Below are 14586 nucleotides of genomic sequence, written 5' to 3'. Positions count from 1 at the left end.
CCAGAATACAGATTGCAGGGGCCGATAGGGGCCCAACGGTGCCTCTCTAAATTACCCAGCCTTTGATCCAGCATTTATCAGAGCCGCAGTTGGAGTGCCCTGCAAGTAGACAGGCAAAATGAATTATGTGTGCTCATTATATTTTTCAGAGGGGGGAAAAAAAAAATGTTAAGTTAGAATTTGGCAGCGTTGCCACGTCCACGAAGAGCTGCTAAAGCATGCCATTAAGCATACGTTTGTAAGAAGTACTTAGAAGAAGAAGTACGCTATTGAGGAACATTTTAGATTGAGTCTGAGTACAAAGAAGGTGCAAATAAAAGAATCTTCAACCAAGCACACACACTCCAGCTGTCCCGAACCACAAAACAAGATGCTTTATGTGACTGATGTTTTTTGTTTTAAGCAAAAGACAGAAACTACACACACCCTGTACTTCACATGATACCATCATCTGGAGGAGGTTCAATCAGTCCACCCCAAAATAGTTGTCAGTTGCATAAGTGTGTTCCCTGTGTAGATGGTGACTGTGCCATGTCAGCTTAACCAAAATCCAATCACATTCACCCACTTCTGTGTCATCCACTCATCATGCAGCCTATTCCTGGAGGCCTGCTCGCTGCAGTGCCTCGCCTTGTCCCTGACATTTTGTAATACACTGTACAGTCTGTATAGGTCAATGGAAGAATCACAACAGTACCACAACAGTGTGAGATAAAAGCTCTGACAGTGATATTTGTTTAGAAATGCAACCTGTACTATAGTTCCTTTGACGTGAGTTCATATGGAAGTAACACACCTCAGACTATTTACTATATCTAAATACAGATGTTTAAACTCTGGACTGGGAATTAAGTATTTAAAAACCATGTATGTAAACAGGTGTTGTAACATCTGGATGTTTACCTTGCATGTTCTTCAGGGAGCTTCCGTTGTCGCTGCATATGAAACATCAAGTCCCCGCCGTTCACATATTCAATCACCAGGAATAACCTGGAAACCAGAGCATGATGGGAAAATTCATCAGTATATCACTGATATAGTAACACTTTACTAATCTAGCATTTATAAGCTGCATACAAACATTTAATAAGTGGTTCATATCTGCAGTATACTATATACTATAACCCCTCCAGCTGCAATAATATGTAATTGCTGACAAATGCTGTAGATTAATAACCACTTAAAAATGTCCTTATATCTGCGTTATAGTGTGTTGTAAACCATTTCTTGATGTTTGTATACTGCTTATAAATGCTAAACAGGGCGACTTAAAGTGTTACCAAAAAAAGGTTATGACTAGATAGTTTTTAAAAAATGTGAAAAATAATAAGATAATACATACATAATAGATACATAATGACATGTCCTGCAGGTGAACAAGACTTCAGATCTTTATGAAATATCATGAGTATATCGGCAATAAAAGAGTACACGCACTACGTCATTTTGATTTAAATCAATCTGCTTCTAGAGAAGGTGTGTTCTATATCTTTGAATACCTGTTGACTCATAAGTGCCTGTTGAAAGCTACTGAATTAGTATTTCTGGGAAACAAAGGCTGATATCATCTAAGACCAAAGACCAACAATGAACTGATACTAACAAGTATTGTCTTTGTAGCCTGATATAGTTTATGCCTCTGAACCACAGACAAAGACATCCAAAGACGAGATGTTAAAAAGACATGAAAGAGCCGTTCTATTGGACTGACACATACCTTTTGTTTCATTTAAATGAACATTGGCAGTGCAGTTTTTTCTGAAACTCCATAATTGCATTTTCATCTCATGGAGAAATTTCCAAGCACACTAAGTGTTTACATGCACAGAGGAATAAACTACACTTGCTATGTTCATTGTGATGAAGGACTACGTTACCCAGTTTTAAGAACATAAGTACAAGCTGCAAGAGAACCAAAAACTTCAAATATGGAAGAAGGAAAGCTCTGAACACTTTGCCCAACTGCTTTCAGTCACTAGACCCTCATTAGGGCAAGACCACATGGGAAATGCAGTTCATAGTTGTTTCCTGAGGTCCAGATACATGAGAGGCTGCATAGATACAACATACCTGTATCACAAACTGACGATGAATCAGTACAGAAAACAATCAGGAAATCAAAACAATGGAAATACTGAGAAGTATCAGAAGTAATACAAGGGAAGCAAATATGGCACAAACATGAGGAGCAACACCTATGACCCCTAAACACATCAGTAAACCTCTGAAGCATAATGTTCATATGAAAGATGTAGAGAACCTCAGTATTTGTGATACTATGCTGTCTGTGGAGCTTCCTATGAATTTGGGCCTAGTGTGAACTGTAGTTCCTGTGTGTACTTGCATTAAAAAGCTTTTTTCATTATAACATTTGTGCTGATGATGGTCTAATGACCAAAACTTTAGCTTCATTATGAAATACTTGTACTGGACCAAAGTGTGCAGAGTCTTTCTTTCTCAATAATAGAGTTCCTAAGTCCTGAAAGTGTTTTTAGCCATTCAATATTCCCATTTTTCTTTAAACAATATCCTCAATATTACTTTTGGGGACTCTCCCAGATAATGTAACGATCCAATAGGTTTATATTATGACCACCAGTTTCACTTATTTCAACTTTGTTTCTGAGTAATCATGTTTATTATGTTAATCATTTTGGCATGGCGGACAGCTAAAAATACTACAATACCCATGAGCCTCAGCTGCTGTTGCTATGGAGAAGAAGTCAGAACTCTTGCAGACGGTAAAATTAGTCATCAGTCAGCGGCGTACACAACAGAACCTTAAGCTCAGTGATTGGATGTTTTTAGCTGAAATGCATCTTGAGAGTCATAGATAACTTTTACACCTGAAGTTTTTAGGTACAATACTTATTTATCTAATAGGTTAACTTCATTATATGTTTTGGTCTTTTCTTGAGATTTGTTGATAATTATGAAAAGATAAAAGAACAGCAACCTTATCCTTCATCAATGAAAAGACATTCCTCAGGGAGTAACATTTCACTTCAGTGTGAACTGTCAGCTACTGTGAACTGTATTACAGAGCTGTAACTGACATGTATTGGCTATAAATACAGCATGAGCTCTTCAAAAGGTGTCAGCCTTATCATGCTCTTACCGACTTTCTGTCTGGAAACAGGAGTGGAGGCCTACTAAGAATGGATTGGTGGACGCCTGCTCGAACACATGTTTCTCTGTCTGCACCCAGTCAATATCCTGGAGAGATGAGGAGAGACAGACAGAGACAGAGATGGCATGAAGAAAAGATAATGTAGTGACAATCAATTTGTCTGATCAATAGTTTCTTTGTGGTTAAACAGACAGATGGAGATACACCATGTTATAGATTTAAATCTATCTGGAGCACAGTCCTCACACTCAGGATTACTCTGTTTTGTTCCTTGGACTGGCCTGGTTAAGGGAGTGGACCTTGGATGGAGTGTAAAAAGATAACTAGGCAGCAAGCCAAGCCTGTCTTGAAAACTATCCACCAGTTAGTCATTGACCCAAATGAAGGCCAAACATAATCTTTTGAGAGTTTGTATATTGCCTTATGAGTTAGAAGTGTCAGAAATGTAGATAGACAACGCTGAGCAAAACAGAACCAAATCCACATTTGTTCAATCCACATTTTGACAATGCATTTTATTTTCCAAAAGCTTAGACAAATATATTGAGACAGTGCTCTAATATCACATTATAACCTGAGATGTCATTAAAAGACAAAGCGAAAACAACTGACAGAGTTAAGGCCTCAGTAGGCTTCATATGAACTTGGTTCTAAACCTTGTCCTGATGGTTTTTTGCACCTTTCCAAAACAGTTTGGAATTATTGTCTCTCAAGCTTTCTTTTCTTTATCGTTCACGCAATCGAGTGCAACAAGGAAAATATTCGAAAGTGTTGCACCCTTATCCATATCTGTATAATTCATGTCGCCTAGACTACAAAGACACCAATGAGGCAGTAGGAATCAGCCAGGAGAAGGCTATGATGGCTCTTCACCCAGGGACAGGTATGGCCAGGTGTTAAACATGGTCTAAAGGCACATTTAGACACCTTTATCTGGCTTAAAAAACACACACCCTGAATTCACAAATGTTTCATTCTTGTCAAATGTCATAATTCTGCATACCAGATGACTGGTTTAAAATAGAGAAACTTCATTTTCATCTAGGTTTAGGGACAGACAGCTACTTGGCACACTTCTCAAGTCCCTCAGCAGACAGTGATCACACCTTTAAAACGTCACAGCAGGACAATTACTTCCTTGATTTTTGGGGTGTGGTTGGAACTAGTTGCCATAAACATTGAATCAAACATAGCATCACTAGGTGTGTATTGAGGGTAAAAATCTCTGGCACAATCAGGCACAATCTAGGTCTTGATGGCTTTAAAGATATAAGGTTTCATAAATTGCTGTTGTCAGATTGTGAAAATGTGAACTATGAACGTGACTGCAGCAACGTTGTTTACTGTCAGCAGTGGTGGAAAAAGTATTTAGATCCTTTTTTTTTTAAAAAAGTCTCTCTCCACTCAAAAATCTGTTTTTCTTCTTGTTCCTACAGTTGGATGTTGTTCTTCTTCTCTGAGCAGAATGATGGATGTGCAGAGTTTGTTTTCACATCATCTGCTGAAAGTGGAAAGTTTCTCTGAGCTCATTGAAAGTCTGATTTTAAGGGGCGGGCCTACAAGCATGATTTGTGACATCACAACTATTTTGGAAGCAGATTCTGGTCCAGTATGAAACGTACACAGGTGTGATGTGGAAAATATTGTTATATGTCTTAAAACATGTCTGGTGGGGAACTTTAGGTAAATGTATGAAAGTTAAAGTCGTCATTATGCAGACTGGCCTCTGTCTGTTACATTATTATATATTAAATACTTGTATTATTATCACTGAGCAGCATTAGAAGCAACTTTATGCGACACTGTTGGATAGTACAATGCATCACATTTTATATGCTCACAATAGGTCATTAAATCTGAATTTGAAAGGTAAGGATACATCTTTTTCCTTCGACTGAAAAAATGTGACTGCTCTCTTAAAAAATATTAAAATATGATATATTTATGGACAATCCAACACATACATAATGCTGAATTTTTATACAGTAGTATAAAATGGAAATATTCAAGTAAAGTACAAGTGTCTCAGAATTGCAATAGCAGCTGAATAAATATACCCTGTTCCTTTAAATCACAGACTGTGAGCAAAGCGGGACCCCTTCCAACAATTTAATAACAGATCTAATCTCTGGAGTACTCACACTGTATTGTTATCAGTCATCTGTGCTTTTAATTGTTCATACTTCAGTTATAGAAAGCTATGAGTGTTTCGCCTGAGGCAAGGATGTTTTATGCTGATTTACAGTATCATTAAGTTGATGATAGTTAATGTTTTATGTGAGTTACAATAGAGTGTGTCTAAATTTCAGCTCTCCATGCTGTGCTCCGACACCGTATGGGTAATTTATAACATAACAACAGAGACCCCATAGAGTGCATATGATAGTAAATTCCTTCTGGTCAACTCATTATTACTTGAGGAATTTATAATTATGCAGAATATGCCATCCTAACACATCTCCTATTGGTCATTTCAGCTACTTTAGTAGTTTGTAGTCTGTCTGTGCAAAGCTCTTAATACCCTCCTTTGATGTCAGGCATTACACTACTGAAGAGATGAATAATTCAACTAATGTGCATCAATAGGGCCATGAATAAATGAAAAAGGTTTGTCCAATAAAAACATCGAGAGGACTTGATGATATCTTTAGGTTCTCTTCATTACAGCAAAACTGCCTCTTTGTCACAGAGTCAAATTGCTTTAGATGTCCAAGAATATCTGGATTTAAACACTGGACGTAAGTATGAGGTGTTCATGTGTGGAAGAGAAAAAAATATTAAAAAATTGATGATGGAAACGGAGCGCATGAGGCCTGCAACATGATTGAATTAGTTGTGCAGATGTTGGATGATGCAGTAGCTCTGGACAGTGATGCTTTATGTGGCTACATCAGCCTGGTGGGGTTTGTGTTGAAGGAGATGTCAGCTGAGCAATAGCTCCATCTTGTGGCCATCAGCAGGACATAGCATTGCTGTTCACCAGTGAAAAACAACATTTGAAAAAATTCAACATCTCTTAATCCACAGAACACACTGTCAATAGGTTTCATAGGATTATTTCTTTGGAAGAACGTAGACACACACAGACAGATATATTAAAATCTGGACAAATAAAACCAAAATAATCAGCATGACTAGACACCACCACAGGTACTGTATGTGAAAAAATGATTTTCTGTAATTTGCATAAATGTTGCCTTTAAGAAGCTGAATATGGAAGTACTGTAATTGTTCCTTTTTATGTACACTCCTGAAAAAATGTGTCATAATCCTTGGAAATAAGGAAACACCGTATTCTGCCTGCTACATTCTCTTAAATAATAAAAAAATGAATGTCAATTATGTGTATGTCTGCATATTTCTTGCTTTAGGAGCATTATGCAGACTTTTCCTTTTTGAAATGAATTTCACGTCATGTTCATCTGGCGATACATCACTGCAAAAAATATGTTTCATCTTCCCTCTCCTCTTCCCCCTCTTCCTATGAGTCACCCACTCACTCATTCCTGCTTCCTCCTAAGACATTTTTCCAATTCATGTGCTCTCTGCCACTTTGGTGCTGTTTCCACCCCCTCTCCCTCTTCTTCCTCCTTTGTCCGATTCTTTTTTTTTCCTCATTCTTTTCAGAAGCTCCACCACCAGTCTCTGACTCAGTCTTGTTCACTCCCTTTCACTCGTTCTTGCTTTGAAATTATCCTTATGTCTGAAACTTTTATCCCATACATTATCCTTCGGTCTTTCTTTTTCACACTGATTACTGCTCTTACACTTGTTACATAGTCCAGCACTTCCCGATCCCTGCCCCCCAGGGACCCAAAGCTCTGCTGCTTTTCATTCTAGCCAACTACAAAGCAATTAAACAGATGTAGGAAACAGCAGTCCTCTAAGTCCAAGAACAAGGACTCATATGAAAAATCATATGCATTTAAAATTCACCTCCTCAGCTATGGAATACATTTGCTTCGCTCATAGACTACGTTCACCTTCATCTATCCTGGATCTGTGCACAGGATTTACATACCATCTTCTTCTGTGCCGTCTACGAGTTCCACCCTGAAGTACAACACACACTGGCTGCGACTCACAGCATCTCGTCATTTGACATCTATATAGCACTCAATGGAGGTGCCGATCAGACAAAAGACATAATCATGGTACAGTAGCTGGGATATGACACTTACAGGCAGCAAGTGTGATTAAACTGCTGCTTTTCTGGAGCGTGTTGACGCAGGGAAACAGGACAGTGGAACATGCTGATGTCACCTGTGTATGAGCTTAAAAAGAAAACTGTTTTGACATGTATCATATGTTACCAGTGTGTGCTGACACAACTCCACTCTGCAAAAGCGACCCTATGCAGTGTTGTCACCTTGTCCTCTATCTACTGTATTTCTAGGTAATCCAAAAATAAAAAGTGGAAGCCCCTTGCTCTCAGAGAGAGCAAGAGACTGTGTTAGATGTGCAGAAATAAACAGGTGCATAAATACCTGAGGCCAAACATAACATTTGCAATCTCTTCTTTAGGAATCCATTTCTGGACAAAAAAGCACCAAGATGAAAAGATGACTTTGAGTTCTACCTTTGTAGATTTTGCCATAATTTCTATCAGTAATAATATCATTTGGGAACACAGTGATCATTAAAAAGAAGGTTGATGGGGCAACAAACACAAGCAGTCAGACAATCAGTGAGGTTGGAAACAAACCCACAGGTTAGACAAACTTATTCAGAAGAGAAAAAGATAAGCAAGGATGAAAATATTACCCAAACTTTTATCCAGGATAAACTTTGATCAGCTGTAAGTAGGATGAGGGATTATTACTGGCATTTTGTGTGCACTCACCTACTGTTTAAACAAAGTGTTTTAGATGATCTAGATAAATTGTTACAACCTGTACTGGACTTCATTGTAGCGTTGTCACCATGTTCCCACATCCCATCAGTCAACTCAGTGAGTACAATGTTATCAAAACTGATAGGAATGATGGCCAAATACTATGGAAATAGGACCTAAATTGTAATAAACCAGAATTATGATTGTACATGCCATGTTGCAAATGTTTACACCCGATGCCTTCACAACCATGTTTATAACGCCGACACAAACCATATGTGTCCATGTTAAAAAGGGATTTACATCTGGAAGGGTGGCTAGTATAAGGAGCCAAGCTACAAATACTGTTGCTGTGAATTATGCGTTCAAACATGCATTAGAAGCACGCTGTCAACATACAATGACTTAGAAACAAACAGCAACCACTCCGTCAAGATACCTTGTTATTTTTGGTTATTAGAATAGAGGTAACTAACATACTGAGAGTCAAATATCTGCTGCTTCTTTGTCACATCTTGACATCCCAGGTATACTCGGATCCTCACCTCATCATCATGAACCAGCTCCTTCTTCACCACCTTCATGGCGTAAACCTGCTCGTTCTTCTTTAGCCGAACCAGCAGAACCTTGGCGTAGCTGCCACGCCCGATCACTCGGATCAGGTCGAAGTCACCCAGCCCCAGTGCCAGACCCTGAGACAGCTTAATGCCATCGATGCCATCCACTACTGCCTTGATATCCTGGAGTCGGGTAGAGTTAGAATAATGTGACACTCCAAATACCTCAATGTATAGTTATAGTTTTAGTTAGTAGAAGAATGATTAAATAACATGACTTACTAAATATTTTTAAACAGAAGAAAATGTAATGACTGAGAAAGTAAATTCAGTCCTTCTCACCTCTGCATCTGCATCTTCTGTTTTGTCCACTGTACAGTTGTGTGCTAAAAAAGGTACTGCAGGAAACAAATACAGAGAGTCACTGAGTTAATGTCCAATGTGACTGAATTGAATCTACACTTTAACATGTTGGTTTTTTTTGGGCCAGTAGAGGGAGGTAAAGTACAGAGAATCAAGTCCAGCCAGTCACAGGATATACTGTACCAAACTAGGTCAATCCACAGGGGGTTCTCTTATCAGGGATCCCCAAACAGAACCCCACATTACTCCACTGCCTCCTTTTAACAGGATTTAAGACTCTGTTCTATGGACCCATCAGAGAGTAGTGGTGTTTTTAGACTTACATACAGTGACTGATGATAGTGAGTGTGAGGTGAAGCTACCAGGGACTAGAGTGAATCCTCTTAACAAAGTAGTCGTTATACTATATTATTATAATTCATGTGTCTGGGGACTCCTAGAGTTGCAGCAAGAGCTGTGGGAACCATCTCTGGTAACTACTGTACTTGTGTTTATACAGTGTACTGTACAGTACATGTAATATACAGTACAAATGGCATCTTCAACATACAACAAGGGAACATTTACATAGTACTTCTCTGTAGATCAATTCACAGTCTTATTTTTTATGATTATTTATTTATTGCTCATTTAAACTCATGGGAGCTTTGTTAACTGATGTATGTTTGTGTTTTTGATGCTGTCATGTGAGTTTCACTGCTGCACTGCTTGAAAAATTAAGGAGTAGGTTGTGGATTTGACAAAGCCATGTTAGAGAAGTTTATAAATGCATGCATATATGCATATATGCATGTATGCATGCTATGTATCCACAAGAGGCAATTTAGGGTTAGGTTAGCTTGATATATGAACAGTGGGGGCTGAATATAGATATATAGAACTCAACAATACAACATTATGCTGCGTCCCACTTCACCATATTACCTGAACACAGTATGTAGTATACAGTACTAAGAGAAAATGCAAGAACAGGAGATGCTTCATGTCAATCCAGCTGTAACTTGAGAACGCTCCACAAAGCCACAGCAGAACGTACTAGATGGTTTTGTTCCCTGAGGTTCTCCTGGAGTTGCTTTACCACCATCCATTATTATTTTATCAGCTTTTCCAGCTGTGAGCAGATCTTCTGTTTCCTTTGTGCTTTTCATTGTGGTAGAAAGGTGTCCATCAACACCACATTCAAAATTAACTGTTTTTAGTAGGAATATTGACTGTTTTCAGTATTTTGTTATTTTTCCAGTGTGACCACATAACATATTCAAAATCTGCATAGAATTAGTGTGCAGTATGAATTTTGGACACACGCATAGTAACCTCCTGATTCGTTATATTTACACTGTGCAAAGAGAGATACTCAGGTGTTGTTGATCAGAAAAGACTTTGTGGTACTAATTTCAGAATTGAAAGACTACACCTTGAGATGAGCCAGAGTGTCCTCTCTTTAAAGCTGCAGTAACACCACAAAGTGACATTTGCTCATCCACGCACAGTAAGCGGGGCCAGAAGTTTGATGAATGTAGTGACTACTAGCAGGACTATTTGGTGAACTGCTGTAGCTAGCAAGCTAACCGCTAACACCTAGATGAGCTAGTGCTAGTCAAACACAATAGCTCCCGATGCTTCTCTCTATTTTCTCTCCACTGTTCTGTTTACTTCCACCTGACTTTTTGTTCACCAATTCAACAATGAGCAACATTTGAGTTGCAGCTTTTTTGTCTATGTGTGCAAACTGTTCAAATCAAGTCTATAAGCACTCTGAGGTGCCTCCATCTTTCAAATGCACACAGCAGAATCCCAAAGGACTGTTTCTAATGGATATAAAACAACGTCTAAAACAAATGGGTATAAAACAATTTTTCATTTTGTTCTAACTGGACAGCCATAAAATTATGCATGAATTATGTTCATGTACTGTATCCTGATAATAGCATTGTTCTGAGTGGCCTATTCTTTATTAAACTGCTCATCTGTTACATTTACAGTTAACTGACTCAGAGTTGCTCTTTTTGTCTTTTATCTCAAAGCAGTGCAAACAGCTCACACTTCCATTTACAGTTGTCTTAACTTATTAAGAAGGTTTCCATGTTACTTACTCCCATCTGTGTCTTCTGTGTCATCTGGTGGAAGGTCCACCTCTTCGCTCTTTGCATCTGAAGGGGGCTCCTGTGATGGCATGACTGGATCCTGAACAAAGAAATTCAAAAATCCACCTAAATATCCCCGGACTGATCTCCACTGATATCCACAGACGTAGCCACTCATAGTTTGACACTTCTGGAAGAATGTGTGATGAATCATGTTGCCAAGGACTGAGAGGAAGATGTCTGTATTTAGAGAGGTGTTCTCAGCAACGTACAGAGAGCATGTTACTCAGACACTATGGAAATGCATTTGATCATTTCATCTTATCAGGCCTCAAAGTCACTTATCTCACACTGAAGATACAGAGTTGAAGCTGTAACAAAGAAGTGATTTCCCACTGCTGATGGGGGACAGTTAGCTCAGTACAAGCGCAAACAGTGTACAGACTACATTGATTTTTTAGTCAGAGTTTTAGGCCTCAGAGGCTGAATTTTGGATCTCTGTATTTGGTCAGAGGTTTGTATGTATGTATGCTGCCAGCAGCTATAAGATAAGGGTCAGAGAGGTACTGAGATTGAGGCTGAGGTTAAACTGTATGATCATATTAAAGTGCTCACTAGTTTTCTGTCAAAAAAAAGAACAGCATACTGTGCAGTGTGAGGATTTTAATATTCTAGTCTGAAAAGGTGTGCATGTGCTGAAAGGTAATGTTTCTTGTGTGCAGAGAGTGAGATCAGTTAATTTCTCTTCATTGAAGTCTTACCTGAAGATGTCTTCAAACAGTCAGTCTGACATTTAAAACGTAAGAACAGAACCTAGATTCTATTTCTAGGTTTGATTTTTTTGATGAATCCAGTTAATTACAACTCAGGTCTTATATTTGTGTTGTGGTCATCAGTTCTGTCAGTAATAACAACACTGTCTCTAATGATGGCAGGTGAGAGCAGGACTCATGGATTGTGAGAAGGTGCCAGCAGTATTTGTTTTCCTGGCTTCTTGTTTGCTCATTTCTTCTGAGATATTTTATTTCTCTACTGTCACTTGATCAGAGGCTTGCTTCTCCCGTCTATCAACAGCAATTCTAAAACTTTACAGAGTGTTTCAAGCTGTCTCTGAACTGCAGCCTTAGCATTCCCTTAGCTGTTTCAGTGGACACATGATGTCCAAGGAACAACATCAACAACAGGAATCTTATCTTATTATAGTTATTTGATACTCATGAGCTTGTGAAGCAGGTGGCACAGGGAGTACAATACACCTCTTCAGATGTTTGTACACAGTCTACCAACAGAAGTATTGGCTTTAGCTACTCTGTTTTTAACCTCTACACTGACTCACCAAGTTAACTGCTAAGATCTGGGAACACAGCGACAGGGCAGGAAGCGTGCAGTCAAATGAGCCCAAACTATCTGTTATAAACATCCATCACAGTTTACAGACCAACTTCCTGCTTCAGTGCTGGCCTACTGTACTTACTGTAGTTGTGCAACAGTGCACCTGATTATTACCAACATTTCAGGTGCGCTCACTTTGACCTCTCAATAGGCTGGTTGATTAGCTTGTGAACAAGCTAATGTTTCATGCTTGTCTGACTGTTTGTGTGTGTTTCTCTTGTCAGACTGTGACGTTGTTGTGTTTCCAGATCTCAGCAATAGTGTTGCCAAGTGGGCGGAGCTATTTCGGGCACCTATGGTTCCAGTCTAAAAGTCCCATTCATTTTTCCCCACAGACAATGTTATGTGTTACAGTTGGAGCACCTCTACAGTTTGAAATATCAGTTCAAAAGATGAACAACTGCATTAGAAAATATCTGGTTCTTTGATAAATAGTTGAAGGTACAAGCCTGTAGACATAAAAACTACATCTACAACTGAATAACTACAATTCCCAAAGTGCATTTCAGCAAGACACATTCAATCCCGGATCTTAGAATTCTGTTACATGCAACACTAATGGCAGATGGAATTATAATCTGCAGAGATAAATCAATTTATTTTCAGATTCTGGGTTAATTTTGGATGAATTCAGCAAATCCAGCGCCATTTGTTTTGTTCCAAAGTGCAAAAATGATGCATTTTAACAGACAGACTCTGTCTTATCATAACAGTCAGGAGCCCAAATGAACATTAAACCTGTTTTTATGCTGTAATCATTCCTCCTGTTCATACTGACCATTAGAAGATCCCTTCATAATGATCTTACAATGGAAGTGATGGAGGACAAAAAAATGTATTTAAAAGTTTATCTGAAGCTAATATGAAGCTTCAGCGTCCAAATGAGTCAAATCAAGTAGATATCTTTCAACGTTACAGTCTTCTTAGTGCCAAAGTTCCTCTTTTTGTTACTATACTTCCACTGCAGCTCAACAGGGAAACACTGTCCGAGGAAACACAAAGAGGGAATTTGATGCTAAAAAGACTGTAAATGTGTCAAATATCCACTTGATATGATTAACTCAGACTGATGAAGTTGAATATAAGCTTCACATCTACTTTTAAATGACTGTGTGGACACACTGTGGATTTTGGCCTCCATCACTTCCATTGAAAACACATTTGAAGGATCTTTTAATATCCAGTATGAACAGGAGGAATGATTACAACAAGGAAAACCTCTGTCACTGCTCATATGGACACCTGACTGCTGGTTTAAGATACCTGCAAAGTTGTGAACCTTTCCTTTAAGTGGCTTCTTCTTCATAGCTACGGCAGCTAAGGCTCCTGGTTATTGTAGTATTTAAAGCCATCCGCCAAATGATGGATAAAACATGACCTCTCTTAAATGATGTTAAAATCATTACACTTTCTGGAACCAGTGTTGATGGTATAAATGGCAAAAATAAGACCCAAGTTGTAATCACTTTTCTCTATTTCCCTTCAAACTTAAATGAAGAGACATAATGAACACTTTCAAATCATGCTCATGTTCAGCATACAGTATGTTCTACTGGTGCAACTATCACATAATACTCCTCTGATGATGGGATGCATTATTCCCATCGTTTGTGTCCACAAAATGTAGGCTTCATGTCAGAGTTTGCCAGAATGCTGTGAGACTGTGTTGGCGTTGGATAGGACAGGCTGGCACTGCTGTGTGCTGCTCGGGACGTGATGAAATACTCACCATAAGCCTTTGGCAGGTCTGAGGGATGAGTCTGTGACAGCGCTTATGGACCAGCAGTTTGCAGTTGATACACTTGTAGCCCTGCCTGCCCAGCCCCCATATCCTTTCACTACAGTGGCCACAGTAGGCTTTCTGTTAGACACACACAGGACAGGACACACTGAAACAGACACACACTGACTGACACAATCAATATTAATGTGTTCAGCAAGGATGGCATCAAGTAGTCAACTGTACAGGCCACACCGGGCGCTCGTTATTCCCTATTAATATTCTGCTTTTATGGCAGTTGGATTGTTTATCTTCATTTCTTGTTTCGTTGTTTACTGGCATCTTGGTGGCTCATGCACACTTCTGGGGTTCTGTGTAGCTGAGACTCGCTGAAGTTCATTCTGTTACATAACATGGTCTCTCAAGCGTTTGCTCTTTGATTGTTTTTTTCTTTGTGGTTGTTTTTTTAGCTTGTCTCTTACGTTGCTATATTAGTACCAAAAGGA

The 14586-nt window shown here is 38.9% G+C and overlaps 1 protein-coding gene across 3 annotated transcripts in view; it reads right to left on the bottom strand.

Moving 5' to 3' along the window:
- Nucleotides 1-14586, bottom strand: part of prkcz (protein kinase C, zeta) — a 135940-nt gene that overhangs the window by 40470 nt on the left and 80884 nt on the right. For all 3 annotated transcript variants that reach the window (XM_067591195.1, XM_067591197.1, XM_067591196.1), the window contains 6 exons: nucleotides 14090-14221; nucleotides 10978-11068; nucleotides 8864-8919; nucleotides 8510-8704; nucleotides 3119-3216; nucleotides 904-990 (listed from right to left, as the gene is read on the bottom strand). In XM_067591195.1, the coding sequence (XP_067447296.1) occupies nucleotides 904-990; nucleotides 3119-3216; nucleotides 8510-8704; nucleotides 8864-8919; nucleotides 10978-11068; nucleotides 14090-14221 (659 nt within the window). The remainder of the gene's footprint in view (nucleotides 1-903; nucleotides 991-3118; nucleotides 3217-8509; nucleotides 8705-8863; nucleotides 8920-10977; nucleotides 11069-14089; nucleotides 14222-14586) is intronic.

This window comes from Thunnus thynnus, chromosome 6 (assembly GCF_963924715.1).
Source record: "Thunnus thynnus chromosome 6, fThuThy2.1, whole genome shotgun sequence".
NCBI classification, from domain to species: Eukaryota; Metazoa; Chordata; class Actinopteri; order Scombriformes; family Scombridae; genus Thunnus; species Thunnus thynnus.
Note: the sequence above shows the minus strand (reverse complement) of the source record. Positions and strands in the feature narration are given on the sequence as shown.